The 21,225-nt window shown below is 48.8% G+C and overlaps 1 protein-coding gene across 1 annotated transcript; it reads left to right on the top strand.

Annotated features, from left to right (window-relative positions):
• Positions 1–3,533: 3,533 nt before the first annotated feature.
• Positions 3,534–20,870, top strand: hcn2b (hyperpolarization activated cyclic nucleotide-gated potassium channel 2b). Its single transcript, XM_047051117.1, has 9 exons — positions 3,534–4,406; positions 6,253–6,676; positions 8,114–8,275; positions 9,216–9,434; positions 13,692–13,838; positions 16,931–17,171; positions 18,199–18,363; positions 19,694–20,546; positions 20,696–20,870. The coding sequence occupies exons 1-9, from the start codon at positions 3,649–3,651 to the stop codon at positions 20,868–20,870; spliced, it is 3,144 nt and encodes a 1,047-aa protein (XP_046907073.1). The 5' UTR covers positions 3,534–3,648.
• The last annotated feature ends 355 nt before the right edge of the window (positions 20,871–21,225 follow it).

The following is a 21,225-nucleotide window of genomic DNA, read 5'->3' as shown; positions in this document are numbered from 1 at the left end:
AGCATCACAGCATGGAAGACATGGTAGCACCGTCACAGCATGGAGGACATGGTAGCAGCGTCACAGCATGGAGAACATGGTAGCAGCGTGGGGGACATGGTAGCAGCCTCACAGCATGGAGGACGTGGTAGCAGCATCACAGCACGGAGGACATAGTAGCAGCGTCACAGCATGGGGGACGTGGTAGCAGCATCACAGCATGGAGAACATGGTAGCAGCGTCACAGCATGGAGGACATGGTAGCAGCATCACATCATGGAGGTCATGGTAGCAGCATCACAGCATGGAGGACATGGTAGCAGCGTCACAGCATGGGGGACATGGTAGCAGCGTGGGGGACATGGTAGCAGCGTCACAGCATGGAGGACATGGTAGCAGCATCACAGCATGGAAGACATGGTAGCAGCGTCACAGCATGGAGGACATGGTAGCAGCGTCACAGCATGGGGGACATGGTAGCAGCGTGGGGGACATGGTAGCAGCGTCACAGCATGGAGGACATGGTAGCAGCCTCACAGCATGGAGGACGTGGTAGCAGCATCACAGCACGGAGGACATAGTAGCAGCGTCACAGCATGGAGGACGTGGTAGCAGCATCACAGCATGGAGGACATGGTAGCAGCGTCACAGCATGGAGGACATGGTAGCAGCCTCACAGCATGGAGGACGTGGTAGCAGCATCACAGCACGGAGGACATAGTAGCAGCGTCACAGCATGGAGGACGTGGTAGCAGCATCACAGCATGGAGGACATGGTAGCAGCGTCACAGCATGGAGGACATGGTAGCAGCCTCACAGCATGGGGGACATGGTAGCAGCGTCACAGCATGGAGGACGTGGTAGCAGCATCACAGCATGGAGGACGTGGTAGCAGCATCACAGCATGGAGGACGTGGTAGCAGCATCACAGCACGGAGGACATAGTAGCAGCGTCACAGCATGGGGGACATGGTAGCAGCGTCACAGCATGGAGGACGTGGTAGCAGCATCACAGCATGGTAGACGTGGTAGCAGCATCACAGCATGGAGGACATGGTAGCAGCGTCACAGCATGGGGGACATGGTAGCAGCGTGGGGGACATGGTAGCAGCGTCACAGCATGGAGGACATGGTAGCAGCCTCACAGCATGGAGGACGTGGTAGCAGCATCACAGCACGGAGGACATAGTAGCAGCGTCACAGCATGGAGGACGTGGTAGCAGCATCACAGCATGGAGGACATGGTAGCAGCGTCACAGCATGGAGGACATGGTAGCAGCCTCACAGCATGGAGGACGTGGTAGCAGCATCACAGCACGGAGGACATAGTAGCAGCGTCACAGCATGGAGGACGTGGTAGCAGCATCACAGCATGGAGGACATGGTAGCAGCGTCACAGCATGGAGGACATGGTAGCAGCCTCACAGCATGGGGGACATGGTAGCAGCGTCACAGCATGGAGGACGTGGTAGCAGCATCACAGCATGGAGGACGTGGTAGCAGCATCACAGCATGGAGGACGTGGTAGCAGCATCACAGCACGGAGGACATAGTAGCAGCGTCACAGCATGGGGGACATGGTAGCAGCGTCACAGCATGGAGGACGTGGTAGCAGCATCACAGCATGGTAGACGTGGTAGCAGCATCACAGCATGGAGGACATGGTAGCAGCGTCACAGCATGGAGGACATGGTAGCAGCCTCACAGCATGGGGGACATGGTAGCAGCGTCACAGCATGGAGGACGTGGTAGCAGCATCACAGCATGGAGGACGTGGTAGCAGCATCACAGCATGGAGGACGTGGTAGCAGCATCACAGCACGGAGGACATAGTAGCAGCGTCACAGCATGGGGGACATGGTAGCAGCGTCACAGCATGGAGGACGTGGTAGCAGCATCACAGCATGGTAGACGTGGTAGCAGCATCACAGCATGGAGGACATGGTAGCAGCGTCACAGCATGGAGGACGTGGTAGCAGCATCACAGCATGGGGGACATGGTAGCAGCATCACAGCATGGTAGACGTGGTAGCAGCATCACAGCATGGAAGACATGGTAGCACCGTTAGATGAAGTGATTATTTTTGGACCAACCCTTATCCCCCAAAAGTTGAGGGGTCTGTTATTTAGTCTTTTATTCTTTCAAAATCAAGAGCAAATGTGTCGGCAGTGGATTAAACGTTTATTTTTTTCCGTTTAATATTAAAAGTTTTTCAGGGCTGTCGAGTTTTATCAAAAGTTTGACGTGAGATTACTATACCAACGTTCGATCTCAGATCTGTGCGTTGGTCCTAAACCAGCTAGTTAATCAGAGACTGCAGGACTGGTAAAAGGAATATTTGTGGAATATACACAAAATAATTCCATGTACTAGTACCGTAGCCAGAATTAGATATTTGGGGGTCCCATGAAAATGTGAGTAGGCTACCAAACTAGTTTGATCATTACCATCAAACTAACTTTCCCCGCTGTAAAGTTTTCCTTCCTCATAGTCAACCACTAGATGGCGATGTTGAAGCTCTGTCCTAGAAGGCGATTTGGAAATCGAGTAGACAGGTTTGTTCCTTTGCAATACTTTCAAAGACATTAAGCACCTTATGTATGACTTTGTTATTTAGTATACAAATAACAGAAGTTTATTGGTATTTTTTTATGGTTATAAAATGTAACATTTACTGAAGAGCTAGTGTTTGCAGACTGTAGCTGGTAAGTGTTTGGACACGATGCTTGTCTTCCCATTTCAACACTGGGAGCATCCGTTTCCGTTACCGCTGTCAGTCTATCCTTGGATAGCTTTCTCTCTTCTCCTAAACAATATCCTAAGTGACTCATTCGACTGTAAAATCCAATATATTGTGGCTGAAATATATAAGCTTAATGTGTGTGTGCGTCCGCAGTACCTCGTGCACTATCGACCGTCGTCACTACCTTAATGTCATTACTCGAACTGATGTTAACTGAAAACTGTCAGAATCGTTCTCCACGGTTTTCTGGTGTCTTGAGAATTATTTGGAGAAACGCTCACGAGGCCGCCTTCAGCCGTGCGTAACAAGCCGCGCGTAAAAGGGAATTAGTTGAAATGTCATTGTGGCTTCTCCTTCTCTTCCCTTCACCACTATACTCAGCCTGCAGGCTGGGGGGGGCACTACTTATAATGCTGTCATGTATTAATCTCGTTTAGCAAAATAGTCGTGACCAGGGTGAACTTGATTGCTGTTTTTAAATAATTGATCAAGTATTCTGTTGCTTTTTACTGTGTCTCACTCCGCCACTGATTAGTTTGTCCTTCAAAAGTCACACACACACACTCCCCGCCCAACCCCTGCCATATCTTAATGAAATAGACAGCCTAATGAATCAAATAAATAATACATCCATTTGCTTTGGATTGTAAATCTTCATCCAATATTTCTGTTGATAATCCCCCTCCCCCCTGCGTGGGCCACCACTGCCGTTTGATCGGTTGAGGTGGACCCCAGTGTCCGCGTGATGAACGGCAAGCAGCAGCCAGATTGCAGCCATGGCAACGCCGCTGGTGCTGCCTGGTCCTAAAGTGCTTCTGGAGTCCTCTGCCATGCACGAGGATGGAGACGATGAATCAAAATTCCTGCCGGATCGTTTCAACGAGTCGGTTCGGTCGGTTGCGACGGTAAAGGTGTATATCTCAAGATGAAGACCTACAGGCCAGGAGGGGGAGCAGCCGCAGCCACGCGCAAGAACTCCAACAACAACGATCTGCGGCTCCTGCACAGCGAGCAGTCCACACCTCTCACTTCCACACGCGCTGCCGCTGCGTTGCTATGCCAAGGAGACGCTGCCGGTCGTGGCAGCTCGAGCTACAAAGGCGGAGTGCGCTCAGTCACACAAGCAGCCGTTACCGACTTCACCACCGGATTGACAGGTGAAGGAAGCACCGGGATGATTTACAACAAAAACGGAGACTGCAGAAGAGACCCGAGCCCTTCCACGATCCAGGCTCCAGTCAGCTCGAGCCAGGAGAAGCGGACAGTTGAGACAGCTGTATGTGACTCTACCGTCGCCGACATGGAATGTTCTGTAGCCTCCGTGGGGTCGCTGCCCCAGACCCCGGGGCCAACGGAGAAAACAGACTCCAGAGTTTTTTCCTCCAACTCTCCCAGCTGTAAACCGCAGCCTCCTGTTCCCGGACTGGGACCGACCCAGAGCCAACCGACTCAGTCCGGGAATTCTATTCCGTTTTCCAAGGGTGAGGACGGGCGTCCCGTGCTGGACGATTTGGGCCAGGGGGACAACCGGACCTACATGCAGCGGCAGTTCAGCTCCATGCTGCAGCCCGGCGTCAACAAGTTCTCCCTGCGCATGTTCGGGAGCCAGAAAGCGGTGGAAAAAGAACAAGAGCGCATGAAATCGGCGGGAAACTGGATCATTCACCCATACAGCGACTTCAGGTACAGCTCGAGCAGTGTAGTATACATTTTGGCACGCGTAAACAACAATACAACTTCATGTAGAAATCCACCAATATTAGATGGCAGAAGTTATTGAAAAATTCAATATCTCCTTATTTTGTCATAAAACTGACCATTTAATTTAGAGATGTGTTCTATAAGACTTTAAAACTGAGTTATAAACAGTTTAAAATAAACCTAAAACCACGTCATGTATTAATGTTTATAATTTAGCTAAGATCCTTACGTAATTGTTTAATTATGATTTTAGTGTTTAGTTATGGTAAAATGACGATTGATGGATTTCCGCGTGGTGACCAGACTGACCCGAGCTATCTTCGCCACTGTGGAGCTAGCGTTAAACACAAACTCCTGGAAAGATGAAACGCTTCATTTGGGGTCGTGATGATCACAATCTTTACAACCTCTCAAAATTACAACTATAGTTACCTGTATGATTTAGTTTTCCCTTTTTATTGTTTTCTGCTGGAGTTGGGAGGTTGATAGCTAAATGCTCAACGCCACGTAACTTGTTGCTGTGTTATGAAACCGCGCGTGACGTTTTTGAGGGTTTTTATGCGTGCCGGATCACTTCCCAATTGATAGTTGAGCTTTCCACCTGTAGAGAAAGACTGAAATCTTTCGAAATGTTTCAGCACCACGGACAGCTCAGGACATCAGATCTGCACTACTTTTTTTTAAGAGCATCTAGTTTCCTCCAAAGACACACAATCAATCTATTCACAAACTTTCCACATCTGTGAAGCTCTCGCTTGGCGGATAAAATGTAACCGGACACCGTGGTCAGGCTTGATGATCAAGTCCGTCTCGTCTCCACGCCAGTCATTGAATCGCGTTTCTAAGATGTAAGCCTATGTGACTATAGAATCCCGACCCAGCCCGGTCCGTTCTCACCCCTTGCTTGAGTTGACACCGAGCCATCTATAGATTCACTGATATTACACTGTCTGCTGAATTTAATACGGGAACACCAGGAAGTTTTAGTAAAATGTATTTTGACCACCGGCCTGCCATTCTAGTATATTTATGCATCTGTAACATCAGCTTGAATAGTATTCCATAAATTGATAAACTAGCGCGCACATGTTCGCGCATTAAATTCCACTGTACACTTTGAAAGCATTGTTGTCCGTAGCGGTCATAGGGGATCGTGCTATTTTGGTTTCTGTGTTGTCCTTCGTCCGCGTGTGCAGGATTTAGAATCAATTCATCAGCCACTCACGTTACTCCCCGCCCTCCAGTCTTTCACGTGACCTTGCCATAAGTGAGTGGATATAGTTGATAGCCGGAGTGATATTGTAATGGCGTGACTCCGGTGAGGGGAAATGTTTCGAGATGGCGCTGTGAGAGACAGGGCACAGTTCCAGACGCCCCAGCGTCTTGGTGTCACGTGATATTAACGTCAACAGCAGAATCCTGATTTATACTAAATGACATTCCATGTATTCCCCCTCCTCTGTTTGTGTTGGTCTGCCTGTCTGTCTCTCTGACCTGTCTCTCTGACCTGTTTCTCTGACCTGTCTCCCTGACTTGTCTCCTTGACCTGTCTCTCTGAACTGTTTCTCTGACCTGTCTCCTTGACCTGTCTCTCTGACTTGTCTGTCTGACCTGTCTGTCTGACCTGTCTCCCCGACCTGTCTCTCTGACCTGTTTCTCTGACCTGTCTCCCTGACTTGTCTCCTTGACCTGTCTCTCTGAACTGTTTCTCTGACCTGTCTCCTTGACCTGTCTCTCTGACCTGTCTGTCTGACCTGTCTGTCTGACCTGTCTCCCCGACCTGTCTCTTTGACCTGTCTGTCTGACCTGTCTCCCCGACCTGTCTAAGGTTCTACTGGGACTTCACCATGCTGATGTTCATGGTGGGTAACCTGATCATCATCCCCGTTGGCATCACCTTCTTCAAAGATGAGACCACCACTCCCTGGATCATCTTCAACGTGGTCTCCGACACTTTCTTCCTCATGGACCTGCTGCTCAACTTCCGCACGGGCATCGTGTTCGAGGACAACACGGAGATCATCCTGGACCCGAGAAGGATCAAGCGGCGGTACCTGAGGAGCTGGTTCCTGGTGGACTTTGTGTCATCCATCCCTGTAGACTACATCTTCCTGATGGTGGAGAAGGGGCTGGACTCAGAGGTGTACAAGACGGCCCGGGCGCTCCGGATCGTTCGCTTCACCAAGATCCTCAGCCTGCTGCGCCTGCTGCGTCTCTCCAGGCTCATACGCTACATCCACCAATGGGAGGAGGTAGGCCGGATCATGTGACTCACACCAACCAATAGGGGGAGGAAGGCCTGCTAACACCTCAACCATGATAACACCTTAACAATGCTAACACCGCAACCATGCTAACTAGCCATTAAGCACATGCCAGGCTAGTTTAGGGTATGCAAAGGTATTGTTTTATGTTTTCTATGCTAGACCAGAGTGGACAGTAGAGGTGTTTTTTCCTGTTTTTAGGAGGTGTGTAGTGTAGAGGTGGGACCTGGCAGAGAATGAGCCTGTCTTTTCTTCAAGATCATCAACATGTCACTTTCTATTTCTCTCTCGCTCTCTAAGTTGAAGCTAAACTTTTCTGCTGTTGTCACCTTCACTCTCTCACTGGAGGCAGGAGCCCACTCTTTAGGCAGACAGGCAGGCAGACAGGCAGACTTGGTTGTGGTCAGTGGTAGCAGGCAGACTTGGTAGTGGTCAGTGGTATTTCCAGAGTGTCTGTCCAGGTCTTGAAGGAGAGATCACCTGTTCCCCAGCTGACAGTGATGTATGCAGGCCAGACCAGACCACATCCATCACCATAACACCACATCCATCACCATAACACCACATCCATCACCATAACACCGCATCCATCACCATAACACCACATCCATCACCATAACACCACATCCATCACCATAACACCACATCCATCACCATAACACCACATCCATCACCATAACACCACATCCATCACCATAACACCACATCCATCACCATAACACCACATCCATCACCATAACACCACATCCATCACCATAACACCACATCCATCACCCTAACACCACATCCATCACCCTAACACCACATCCATCACCCTAACACCACATCCATCACCCTAACACCACATCCATCACCCTAACACCACATCCATCACCCTAACACCACATCCATCACCATAACACCACATCCATCACCATAACACCACATCCATCACCATAACACCACATCCATCACCATAACACCACATCCATCACCATAACACCACATCCATCACCATAACACCACATCCATCACCCTAACACCACATCCATCACCCTAACACCACATCCATCACCCTAACACCACATCCATCACCCTAACACCACATCCATCACCCTAACACCACATCCATCACCCTAACACCACATCCATCACCATAACACCACATCCATCACCATAACACCACATCCATCACCATAACACCACATCCATCACCATAACACCACATCCATCACCATAACACCACATCCATCACCATAACACCACATCCTAACTCAAACACACACTCACTCTCAAACACACACTCACTCTCAAACACACACTCACTCTCAAACACACACTCACTCTCAAACACACACTCAGTGTACACACTACCTCTACACACAAACACAGACTAAGACACACATGAACCCTACACACACTAACTCTAAATGTCCTCTCCACCAGATCTTCCACATGACCTATGACTTGGCCAGTGCAGTGATGCGGATCTTCAACCTGATTGGTATGATGCTGCTGCTGTGTCACTGGGATGGCTGTCTGCAGTTCCTGGTTCCCATGCTGCAGGACTTCCCCCCAAACTGCTGGGTGTCCCTCAACAAGATGGTGGTACGACACACACACACACACCAGCAACCTTCTGATTACTATACTTACTATAGTAATAGTAGCCCGATACTAGCCCGATTCCCTAACCACTCAGCCACCTGACTCTAACACACACACCTTCCCCTTTAACCTCAAAACAGACAAACAGGCAAGCAGGCAGACAAGGCAGGCAGCCAGACAGTTGCACAGGCAGAGAGAGACATGATGTGAATATCTGCCATCAAGGTCACAAATGAGAGACACAGCGTTAAATGATCTCCGTGATACACACACACCTGACGCTCTGCTCTGATGCCCAGGAGCGTGTGTGTGTGTGTTGTATAGTACTCTGCAGGACACTGATCAGATCTTATATCTGTTATATAACCATGCTTCTTACATTTATCCAAAGCTCTTCTCCTGTAGCACAACCTGAATTCTGACACAGGAGACATCCCTTTCTGTCTGTCTGTTTGTCTACCTGCCTGGCTGCCTGTGTATGTGTGTATCACTTCAGTGTTTTTACATATTATGTGTGTCTGACATGGATAGAAACCCCTTACAGTTCACACACACACACACACACTCTAGGATCTTGACCCGTAATTGGTGGCTCGTAGGGAGAAGGAGAGGGAGTTGACAGCAGGACTGTGGTCCTGGTGTGTTTCTCCAGGACCCCAGCAGTGCTATGCAGGGTCACTAAGGGGTCATATCTGACATCTCTATCAAGCAGCACCCTGTGAGTGTGTGTGTTTATTTTGGTCCCAGAGCTGCTGTGTTGGACTGCTGTATCTCTGCTCTGAGGCTGGGAGGTGAGGCTGGGGCTGTCTAAATCTCTCCCCTCCCCTCCCCTCCCCTCCCCTCCCCTCCCCTCCCCTCCCCTCCCCTCCCCTCCCCTCCCCTCCCCTCCCCTCCCCTCCCCTCCCCTCCCCTCCCCTCCCCTCCCCTCCCCCCTCTCCAGAATGACTCGTGGAGTGAGCTCTACTCCTTCGCTCTCTTCAAGGCCATGAGTCACATGCTGTGTATTGGTTACGGTCGCCAGGCCCCTGAGAGCGCTTCAGACATTTGGCTGACCATGCTCAGTATGATCGTGGGCGCCACCTGCTACGCCATGTTCATAGGACACGCCACCGCCCTCATCCAATCACTGGACTCCTCGCGACGACAGTACCAGGAGAAGGTAGGCCCAAGACATTGAGGGGGAGGGAGCTGCTTTCTGATTGGTTATGCTGTTCTCTGATTGGTCAGCCAGTCCCTGGGAGGGCTCAAGGTGACACATGTTGAGAGAGGGGGGAGGGAGAAAGAGAGATGGGGAGGGAGAGGAGGGGTGGAGAGGGGCAGAGGAAGGGAGACAGAGGAGGGAGAGGAGGGGTGGAGAGGGGCAGAGGAAGGGAGACAGAGGAGGGAGAGGAAGGGAGATAGGAAAGAGAGAGAGTTGTAGGTGGTCAGTAGTGTGTCACCCCTGCCAAAACAGCAACATAGTCTGTCGCCCTGGAAACTAAGATACACAGTAGTCAGTCATCACTGTTATGTAACCTTGGCAACAATGTTATCACAGTGAAAGAAAAACTCCCGGCACAGACAAACCAAGCGTGTGTGTGTGACAAAGTGTGTGTGTCAGTGATTGAGTGTATGTTTTTAACAGTGTGTGTGTATAGCTGTGTTCGTCAAAGTATTTGTATGGTATGTGTGTGTGAGGGAGGGAGAGACAGTCTGCTATGTTATCAAAGCAGTTGGTTCCAGACACCATTTCTAATTCTAATTAATCAGAAGTGAATTAAATTCTGATCAAAATAGGCTTATGAGCAAAACAAAGGGATAGGATGTTGTTTTGAGGGAATTTTATGATGAAGTTAATTAGGTAGAATGATCTATCTTTCAATACCCTCTTTGTGTGTGTGTGTGTGTGTAAGGTCAGAGGATGTTAGACCCGTGATAAGTTGTAACCAGTGCTGTCTGTCTCTCTGGATGATGGGAGGTGGTGTGTGGCAGGATGCATGTGTGACCTTCATTACTGTCCCTGATAAAAGGCTTTCTGTACTTGAGAGTGGAGCTGATAGGAACCATCTGTCACAGAACGTAACTGGGATTGAGTTAATCTAAACACACGAGAGGAGAGACAGTTAAATCTATAGCAAATCTCATTTCAAAGCTATAGACCAATTTTTTGTTTGTAAACATTCGGGATGCGTGCGCAAAGTGGTGGCAGAAAACCGGAAAAGGATAGCATTTATAACGGCTAAGGGACCACACGGATCATACAAATAGTTAGATTTAAAAAGAGCAAAAAAGTCAAGGAGGACAGCCTTTAAGAGAGAAAGCGATTCCCCATTGATCTGCCGCATCAAAATTTTGATTTGGGTCACGAAAGTCTTGAAATTTGAGTGAGAATGTCGCCCGGTACAGACCGCATAGTCGAGCGTCAACCATGTCTTCACGCTTGTTTAAACTGTCAATCTGAGTGAGACTGCGTCCCCGTTACACTGTTTTGACGTTAGCCTCAGTTAGACTTGACGCTCAGATTGGAGGTTCTGTCGAAAGACTGCAATTACTTTTGATTCACAGTGATTTTGTACTATAAAAAGTCACCGAAAGTGATTTTGTACTATAAAAAGTCACTATTCAAGCGCAGTCCCATCGCAGATTTTGCAACTCGTTGCAAGACAAGCTGCGACCACCTGTTGCTTTGTATTTTCTTGGCGAAATTGCAAGCCAAGTTTTACCATACATTGCATACAATTATACACCACATTAGGCCTAGTTGTTTCAGTTTAACTTAATTCCCACATTCCCTTCAAGTTTAATATAGTTAATATTGTTTCGTTAGATCGTTCCTTCATAGGCTAGTGTCGAAGGGGTGAACTAGCCAGTGAACTAGCAAAATACATGGAAAATGTCAATGATGTCGGCCGAAAATGAGCTTCCCCCATTTGAAAGACCAGCAGCCGCCACGTGTGTGTGTATGTGTGTGTGTGTGGAGGGCTGGACTGGATCCTCTCTCCTCTCCTCTCTCCAGCATAAACAGGTAGAACAGTACATGTCTCTCTCTCCAGTATAAACAGGTAGAGCAGTTAATGTCTCTCTCTCTCCAGTATAAACAGGTAGAGCAGTACATGTCTCTCTCTCTCTCTCCAGTATAAACAGGTAGAACAGTATATGTCTCTCTCTCTCTCTCCAGTATAAACAGGTAGAACAGTACATGTCTCTCTCTTTCTCTCCAGTATAAACAGGTAGAACAGTACATGTCTCTCTCTCTCTCTCCAGTATAAACAGGTAGAACAGTACATGTCTCTCTCTCTCTCTCTCTCTCCAGTATAAACAGGTAGAACAGGACATGTCTCTCTCTCTCTCCAGTATAAACAGGTAGAGCAGTACATGTCTCTTTCTCCAGTATAAACAGGTAGAACAGTACATGTCTCTTTCTCTCCAGTATAAACAGGTAGAACAGTACATGTCTCTCTCTCCAGTATAAACAGGTAGAGCAGTTCATGTCTCTCTCTCCAGTATAAACAGATAGAGCAGTACTTGTCTCTCTCTCACCAGTATAAACAGGGACAACAGTACATGTCTCTCTCTATCCAGTATAAACAGGTAGAACAGTACATGTCTCTCTCTCTCTCTCCAGTATTAACAGGTAGAACAGTACATGTCTCTCTCTCCAGTATAAACAGGTAGAACAGTACATGTCTCTCTCTCTCTCCAGTATAAACAGGTAGAACAGTACATGTCTCTCTCTCTCTCCAGAATAAACAGGTAGAACAGTACATGTCTCTCTCTCTCTCCAGTATAAACAGGTAGAACAGTACATGTCTCTCTCTCTCTCCAGTATAAACAGGTAGAACAGTATATGTCTCTCTCTCTCTCTCCAGTATAAACAGGTAGATCAGTACATGTCTCTCTCTCTCTCTCCAGTATAAACAGGTAGAACAGTACATGTCTCTCTCTCTCCAGTATAAACAGGTAGAACAGTACATGTCTCTCTCTCTCTCTCTCTCTCCAGTATAAACAGGTAGAGCAGTACATGTCTCTCTCTCCAGTATAAACAGGTAGAACAGTACATGTCTCTCTCTCTCTCTCTCCAGAATAAACAGGTAGAACAGTACATGTCTCTCTCTCTCTCCAGTATAAACAGGTAGAACAGTATATGTCTCTCTCTCTCTCTCTCCAGTATTAACAGGTAGAACAGTACATGTCTCTCTCTTTCTCTCCAGTATAAACAGGTAGAACAGTACATGTCTCTCTCTCTCTCTCCAGTATAAACAGGTAGAACAGTACATGTCTCTCTCTCTCTCTCTCTCCAGTATAAACAGGTAGAACAGTACATGTCTCTCTCTCTCTCCAGTATAAACAGGTAGAGCAGTACATGTCTCTCTCTCCAGTATAAACAGGTAGAACAGTACATGTCTCTTTCTCTCCAGTATAAACAGGTAGAACAGTACATGTCTCTCTCTCCAGTATAAACAGGTAGAGCAGTTCATGTCTCTCTCTCTCCAGTATAAACAGATAGAGCAGTACTTGTCTCTCTCTCTCCAGTATAAACAGGGACAACAGTACATGTCTCTCTCTCTCCAGTATAAACAGGTAGAACAGTACATGTCTCTCTCTCTCTCTCCAGTATAAACAGGTAGAACAGTACATGTCTCTCTCTCTCTCTCCAGTATAAACAGGTAGAACAGTACATGTCTCTCTCTCTCTCCAGTATAAACAGGTAGAACAGTACATGTCTCTCTCTCTCTCTCCAGTATAAACAGGTAGAACAGTACATGTCTCTCTCTCTCTCCAGTATAAACAGGTAGAACAGTACATGTCTCTCTCTCTCTCCAGTATAAACAGGTAGAACAGTACATGTCTCTCTCTCTCTCTCCAGTATAAACAGGTAGAACAGTACATGTCTCTCTCTCCAGTATAAACAGGTAGAGCAGTACATGTCTCTCTCTCTCCAGTATAAACAGGTAGAAGAGTACATGTCTCTCTCTCCAGTATAAACAGGTAGAGCAGTACATGTTCTCTCTCTCCAGTATAAACAGGTAGAGCAGTACATGTCTCTCTCTCTCCAGTATAAACAGGTAGAACAGTACATGTCTCTCTCTCCAGTATAAACAGGTAGAACAGTACATGTCTCTCTCTCCAGTATAAACAGGTAGAACAGTACATGTCTCTCTCTCTCTCCAGTATAAACAGGTAGAACAGTACATGTCTCTCTCTCTCCAGTATAAACAGGTAGAACAGTACATGTCTCTTTCTCCAGTATAAACAGGTAGAACAGTACATGTCTCTCTCTCCAGTATAAACAGGTAGAACAGTACATGTCTCTCTCTCTCCAGTATAAACAGGTAGAACAGTACATGTCTCTTTCTCCAGTATAAACAGGTAGAACAGTACATGTCTCTCTCTCCAGTTTAAACAGGTAGAACAGTACATGTCTCTCTCTCTCCAGTATAAACAGGTAGAGCAGTACATGTCTTTCCACAAGCTGCCGGCAGACTTCCGCCAGAGGATCCATGACTATTATGAGCATCGCTACCAGGGAAAGATGTTTGATGAGGAGAGCATCCTGGAGGAGCTGAACGAGCCACTACGTCAGGTAGCACCAAACAAACACACCTCCCCAAGTTGACACCACCCCTGCAAGCTGCCCACAAAGCCTACTGTCTCCTCTAGGGAACGTAACCAAATACACCCTCAAATCAGTCAAACTAAACAGTGGTTGTATTTCCAGCAACACTTTACTAAAAGGTTACACTCAGTGTTCATCATATTTCCTATAATCTTACATTTACGCATTTAGCAGACGCTTTTATCCAAAGCAACTTCCAAAAGAGAGCTTTCCAAAAGTGCATAGGCCACTGATCATAACAACGAGATAGCCCCAAATATTGCGGGTAAACAAAACATGAAGCATACATTGTGAAAACGAAATAAGTCCCAAAGGGAAGAACCATAAGAGCATGTAGTTCAGTGGTCACCAACCTTTTTAGGCCAAAGATCACCGACCTTTGCCTTGGTGACCCGAAGATCTACCTATTGAGGCGTTGAGAGACAGAACAGACTCCAGACTGAACTTACAACTTAACTTTATATTTGGCCTTATTGTAATTGAATGAAATCAAACACTTTGTGAACAATATGAACAAGAAAAAACACTTTTGCAATGAGCAGGCTGGATATGAACGGTTTTATTTATAAACTGAAGTTACAACACAACACTGACAAATTTCTCATGTGACAAGTCAGTGTGATGGCTGTGACTGAACACTGTCTGTGAGTGCCTTGTAGTTTGGCTCATAAGCAGAGACAGCCAGTCTGAGGCAGTCTGTGAGGTGTCTGTCAGTAAGCCGGCTCCTGTACTTGGATTTGGTGATTTTCATCTGTGAAAATGCCATTTCACAGAGGTAGGTCGATCCAAAGTAGGCACTCACTTTTAGTGCACATGCACTGAGGAGAGGAAACTTCTCTCGGCTGACAAGTCCCCAAAAGTCACTGTCCCTTGACCTGGCTTTCAGCTCAATGTCATTTTGCAAATCAAGCATCTCCATGTCCACTCCACTTGGCAAAGCAAATGCTTTCTCGAATTGGTCTGCAACCTCCTCTGTATTAATAGGCAGGAATGGGTTTGAAAGAAATGCAGCAATATCCTTCATGATTTCTAACTCACCAAAACGTCGACTGAACTCCGCTGCCAGTTTGTCCAGGTGCACACAGTACTGCTCAGGGTGAAAGTCAGAAGAGTCTTTGATGGACTGTGACATTTTTTCCAGGTTTGTAAAGTGTGTCAGCGTCCCTTTCCTCAGATTCGTGGTCCAGACACAGAGTTTGGCCTTGAACGCATTCACTGCGCTGATCATGTGGAGGAGGTGCCGGTCTTTTCCCTGGAGTTCGTGGTTGAGCGAGTTCAGTTTTCCGGTTAGGTCCGTCAGAAACCCCAGGTCCAGTAGCCACGCATCCGTTGAAAGTTCCTCGTGCTCCTCGTTCCTTTTCGACAGAAACGTCTTAATCTCAGGCAGCAAGTCAACAAATCGCTGCAGCACTTTTCCGCGACTCAACCACCTGACATCAGCATGCAGAAGCAGGTCTCCATACGCCGAATCGAGCTCATCCAATAACGCCTTGAATAAGCGATGCTGAAGCGCTTTTGCTCGAATCGTTTACCACTTTGACCACCAGTGACATGACATGAGAAAAGTCCACAACTTTCCCAGCCAAGGCTTGCTGATGAATCACACAGTGATACTTCATGAAGTCGGGGAAATCCGGATCATTACGGCACAGTGCTATAAAACCAGCGTGCACACCGCACATTGCCGGTGCCCCATCGGTAGTGATTGCCACCAGTTTCTGAATGGGGATGTTCTTTTCACGGACATAGCTTTTAAAAACGTTGTAAATATCCTCACCTCTCGTTCTCTCTTTTAATTGGAGAAGAGTGAGGAAGTCCTCCTTTGTTGTAAAGTCCTGGAAAGCCATTCTGACAAATACAACAAGCTGAGCCGTGTCCATTACATCCAGCGATTCATCAAACTGCAGTGAAAAATATTCACAGAGTGACAAGTCCTCCAACACCTGTTGACCAACGTTATCCGACAGTAACTCGATCCTTCGTGTCACTGTTGTAGGACCAAGAGGCACAGCACGGAATGCAGCTTTTATGTCCTCTTTGTTTTTGAAGGTGCTGCAAACAGTCTCTGCGGTGACGGTCAATAGTTCCTTAAACAAATCCCCATCTGTAAAAGGTCTCTTGTGTTTAGCCAAAATGTGGCTAATACGAAATGACGCCTCAGTTGCAGCCTTACTTTGAGACGTAGGTTGTGAGAAAAGCGACTGTTGAGCCTTCAACTCCACTTTCAGCTCCTGAACTTTTTTGGCGCGGATTGCGCTCTTTGGTGGATAGCAGTCTTTGAATTTCGGATGGTTAGTGTTGTGGTGCCGCTCCAAATTCCCTCGCTTAGACAGTGCCTGTGGCTGGTGGCACAACATACACACACTCTTGTCTTTTACCAAGGTAAAGATGAATTCCTCCTCCCATTCATGATGGAAACTGTAGTTTTTCGCCCTCTTTCGTGGTGCCTCTGCCATGCTTGCTAACACTATGTGGACAACACGGCCGGGTAAATAAACAAACCAACGGCAACCACGCCCACAGGTATCCTGGGATAGCAGGTCTCTCAAAGGTCGTCTTCGGGAAAAAACGCCCATTTATTCTGTCGGTGAATTGCTTTGCAACACGCACAGGCCAATATGCAAATCCAGGTACAAGAGAACGCGCGTTCAGTTTAAGAATCCTCCGCGTTCATGAATTAGTCGGAGATCAGTATTTCTGAAATTATTTTGGAGATCGACAGGGAAAGTCTCCGAGATCGACACGTCGATCGCGATCGACAGGTTGGCGACCTCTGATGTAGTTGAACAAGATACAATTAAACAACATGAACTTCGAAAAAGTGCAAGGTTGTACCTGCGGAAAAAATCAAGCAGCAAAAATATATTACACAGCAAGTACAATAGTTTTAAGTCAGTTTCAACTAACCAACAAGAGCATCAAGGCTCTCATTTAGAGTCATTGTGATCCTGGAGGAAACTTCAGGTCCAGACAAACATTCCTAAGTGCCGTTGTACTGCCGGAACAAGTGCGTCTTGAGCCTTTTCTTTATCTTCCTCACGTCTTCCTCTCTCCTCCAGGAAATTGTCAACTTCAACTGTCGTAAGCTGGTGGCGTCCATGCCTCTGTTTGCCAATGCTGATCCCAACTTTGTGACGGCCATGTTGACCCAGCTGCGCTTCGAGGTGTTCCAGCCAGGTGACTTCATCGTGCGGGAGGGCACAGTGGGCAGGAAGATGTACTTCATCCAGCACGGCGTGGTCAGCGTCATCACCAAGGCAACCACAGGGATGAAGCTGATGGACGGGTCATACTTCGGAGGTGAGGAGGTGTCCTCTCTTCCTCTCCTCTTCTCTCTTTCCTCTCCCCTCCCTCTCCTCTTAACATAGATCTGTTAGGGCTAGGGTTAACCCTGTGAGGGGCTCCTGGAGTCTGGAGGGTGTCTGTCACAACAGAGGCCAGAGGTCTGTGTGTGTGTGTGTGTCTGTGTGTCTGTGTGTGTGTCTCAGCCTGTAACAATGATGACAAAGAGATGGATGGGGTCTGTAGAAGGAGTGATGGAAGGAAAGGAAGGAAGGAAGGAAGGGGGGAAGGAGGGAAGGACAGGATAAAGCAAATTAATCCTCTGCGAATCAAGATCAGAGTAGATTAGGAGAGGCTGGGGTTAGAGGGCAGGAGAGGCTGGGGGGTTAGAGGACAGAAGAGGCTGGGGGGGTTAAAGGACGGGAGGGAGGGAGGGAGAGAGGGAGAGAGGGAGAGAGGGAGGGGGGACCTCATGTATATGTTTAAGTTTTGATTTGTGATTAGAGTCAAAAAGGAAAATCTTCTCAGACGGAGTAAAAGAGCATATGGTTGTCAAGGCAACAGCAGTATCTCGACCGATGGAAGTGATGGTCAGAAGAGGAGAGAAGTCACACCTGAATAGAGGGAAGTGGCCTGTCTCCTAACTGAGCTGTCAAACTGTCACTCTCCAGCTCTGGAACTCTCAAGCAGGATGTGATGTCATTACCCCAGGCAGCTGCAGGCTGGCACAATAACAAGCAGCAGACTAACCGGTGACCTGTGTCACCATGGCAATGTCTTAATGATGCTGTCTCTTGCTTTGTCTCTGTCTGGAGGATAACTACTGTCGACCTGTCTGCCTGCCTGTCTGCCTGTCTGCCTGCCTGCCTGCCTGCCTGCCTGCCTGCCTGCCTGTCTGTCTGTCTGTCTGTCTGTCTGTCTGTCTGTCTGCCTGTCTGTCTGCCTGTTTGTCTGTTTGTCTGTTTGTCTGCCTGTCTGTCTGTCTGTCTGTCTGTCTGTCTGTCTGTCTGTCTGTCTGTCTGTCTGTCTGTCTGTCTGCCTCCAGAGATCTGTCTGCTGACGCGGGGTCGTAGGACGGCCAGTGTGAAGGCAGACACCTACTGCCGTCTGTACTCGCTGTCTGTGGACAACTTCAACGAGGTTCTAGAGGAGTACCCCATGATGAGGCGAGCTTTCGAGACGGTCGCCATCGACAGACTGGACCGCATCGGTAAGCTCTGGCCCTCTCCCCTCTCCTCTCCCCTCCTCCTCCTCTCTTCTTCCTGCTTTCCTCTCCACTCCTCCTCCTCTCCTCCTCCTGCTCTCTCCTCTCCCCTCCTCCTCCTCTCATCCTCCTGCTCTCCCCTCCCCTCTTCCTCCTCTCCTCCTCCTGCTCTCCTCTCCTCCTCACCTCCCCTCCTCTACAACAGTCAGCTATTTAAACACCATAAGTGTTAACCAGCTTCTTCTCTCCTCCAGAATTAGTTTGGCGCTGATGTCAGAGTCCTGGTCTTGTGATGCATCACATGTTTACAGAAGCCTCCATCCGCCACCTGCCAGCTGTTGCCATAGCAGCTAGATTCCAACCCTAGTTACCTGTCTGCTAGCCTAGCCACCATGCTAATAGCCTAGCCCCCTGTCTGTTAGCCTAGCCACCATGCTAAATGTCTAGCCCCCTGTCTGTTAGCCTAGCCACCATTCAATTAGCCTTGCCATTAGTGAGAGGACCACAGCTAACACTTGACTGATAATGCAGCTAATTTACGATTTACATTACATTTAGCAGACGCTCTTATCCAGAGCGACTTACAGTAAGTACAGGGACATTCTCCCTGAGCCAAGTAGGGTGAAGTGCCTTGCCCAAGGACACAACGTCATTTTGCACAGCTGGGAATCGAACCGGCAACCTTCTGATTAATAGCCCAACTGCCTAACCGCTCAGCCATCTGACCCCCAATGACCCCTGATGACAGCAGAGTCTGTTCAGCTCTGGAAGAGGCATCTAGATCAAAGCCAACAAACTGAATATTATTAAAACAGAATCATGTCTTCCTGGCTGCTTTCCTTGATCCACAAAGACAAATTCAGTTCCTACATCAGCTTCAAATGTCTAGTACCACCCCAACACTCACTCACACACACACACACACTCACTCACTCACTCACTCACACACACACTTTTAGGCCTCAGACACCCTGTCTCCGTCATATCTCATATCTTCAGAGGTGAAGGTGACTCAACAAAAACAAGGCTTTCAACCCCCCCCCCCCCCCTCCCTGACGGGTCAGTCTTAGACAGACATGTCAAGGGAGGAGGGGAAAAGAGGAGAGGTGAGGAGGAAGGGAGAAGAGGGTGTATTTTTTTTTGGCAGAATTTCTGCTGAATACTGAGTTGCTTATTTCTCTAAATAAATATTGATTGATGATTATGCAGAGAACAGAGTGTACTCGAGTAACCATACTCTCCTCTACTTCTCTCTCCCCCCCCCCCTCTCTGTCTCTCCCCCCCCCTCTCTCTCTCTTTCTCTCGCTCTCTCTCTCCCTTCCCCCTCTCTCCCCAGGTAAGAAGAACTCCCTCCTCCTCCACAAGGTCCAGCATGACCTCCACTCCGGCGTCTTCAACACCCGAGAGAACGAGATGATCCAGGAGATTGTGAAGTACGACCGCCAGATGGTGCAACAGGTTGATCCCCCCCGACCTCGCTCCATGTCCATGACCCTGCCTGCCCCCTCGCACGCTAGCCCCTTCACCTCCCAGCCCGGCTCCCAGATCCACAGCTCCGTGGTGGGCACGCTCCAGCAGGCTGTGGCCATGAGCTTCTGCCCCCCCATGGCAGGCCCCCTGGGGGGGCCTGGGGTGTTGGCCCTCCAGTCCCCCAGGGTGGTGAGGCGTTTCCAGGTGATGCAGAGTCTGTCCTCCCTGGCCCACGGCCCCCAACAGGCCCCCCCGCTCCATGCCCTCTCTGGCCCCCCTGGCCCTAGCCCCCTAGTCACCCCGGCGTGGAACCTCCAGCATGGGCCCCCCTTTGGCTCCCAGCTGTCCCTGAGCCACATCTGCAGCCCCTCCCAGCGGAGTCAGGATGGGCGGGCTCTCTCCGCCTCCCAGCCCTCCCTCCCTCACAACACGTTCCCCCTTGCGGCCCCCAGCCCCCCCGGGTCCACACAAGCTTCCTGCTCCTCCATCGGCCCCCCTCACATCCCACCTGAGCCAACTCGGCCGCATGCTTCCACACACAGAAGAGGCCTCCCTGCTCCCATCTCAGCCCAGTCCAGGGTCCCTCTGACCCACCAGGGGTCTCTGGGGGCCGGGCCCCTGGCTCCCCTGCCTAGCTTTCTATCAGGTCTGTGGCCCGGGGTGAGGGCAGGAGCAGGTGTGGAGGCTGGGGTGAGGGCAGGAGCAGGTGTGGAGGCTGGGGTGAGGGCAGGGGCAGGTGTGGAGGCTGGGGTGAGGGCAGGGGCAGGTGTGGAGGCTGGGGTGAGGGCAGGTGTGGAGGCCGGGGTGAGGGCAGGGGCAGGTGTGGAGGCAGGGGCAGGAATGGTTCCCATAAGACTCGAACAATCAGGACAGCCCCAGAAGGACACTGCTGGAAGCCTGGCAGAGACAGGCCCCGCCCCCAGGCGGTCCAGGCTCTCCTCCAACCTGTGACTGCTGACCAATATGCTGAGGAGAGGGGTGTGGTCACGGGTCCTCACTTCGTGGACTTGTACAGACTGGACATCAGTGGTTGGAAGTTTTAGCCCCGCCTCCAGACTGAGTAGGAAACAGCCCCGCCCCTCCTCCTTTTATCAGGTTTTGGTTTATTTGTTAATCAACAGACTACCCCTTCAACAGACTGAGCTTAAACATGTTGTTATTTAAACTAATGGAAGTAGTTTTATTACAGACAACAACGTAGAAAACAAAATTAAACTGTAAAATATTCTTCAATTATTTAAGATTGTGACAAAGCTAGGTGGTTGCTTCTGATCCCACTCTGTAGATCTATAGCGGTCAAGAGATCTATCACACTGTAGATCTATAGTGGTCAAGAGATCTATCACTCTGTAGATCTATAGTGGTCAAGAGATCTATCACTCTGTAGATCTATAGTGG

This window comes from Hypomesus transpacificus, unplaced genomic scaffold, assembly GCF_021917145.1.
Source record: "Hypomesus transpacificus isolate Combined female unplaced genomic scaffold, fHypTra1 scaffold_139, whole genome shotgun sequence".
Classification (NCBI taxonomy): Eukaryota; Metazoa; Chordata; class Actinopteri; order Osmeriformes; family Osmeridae; genus Hypomesus; species Hypomesus transpacificus.
This window is presented reverse-complemented; position numbering and strand designations above follow the sequence as displayed.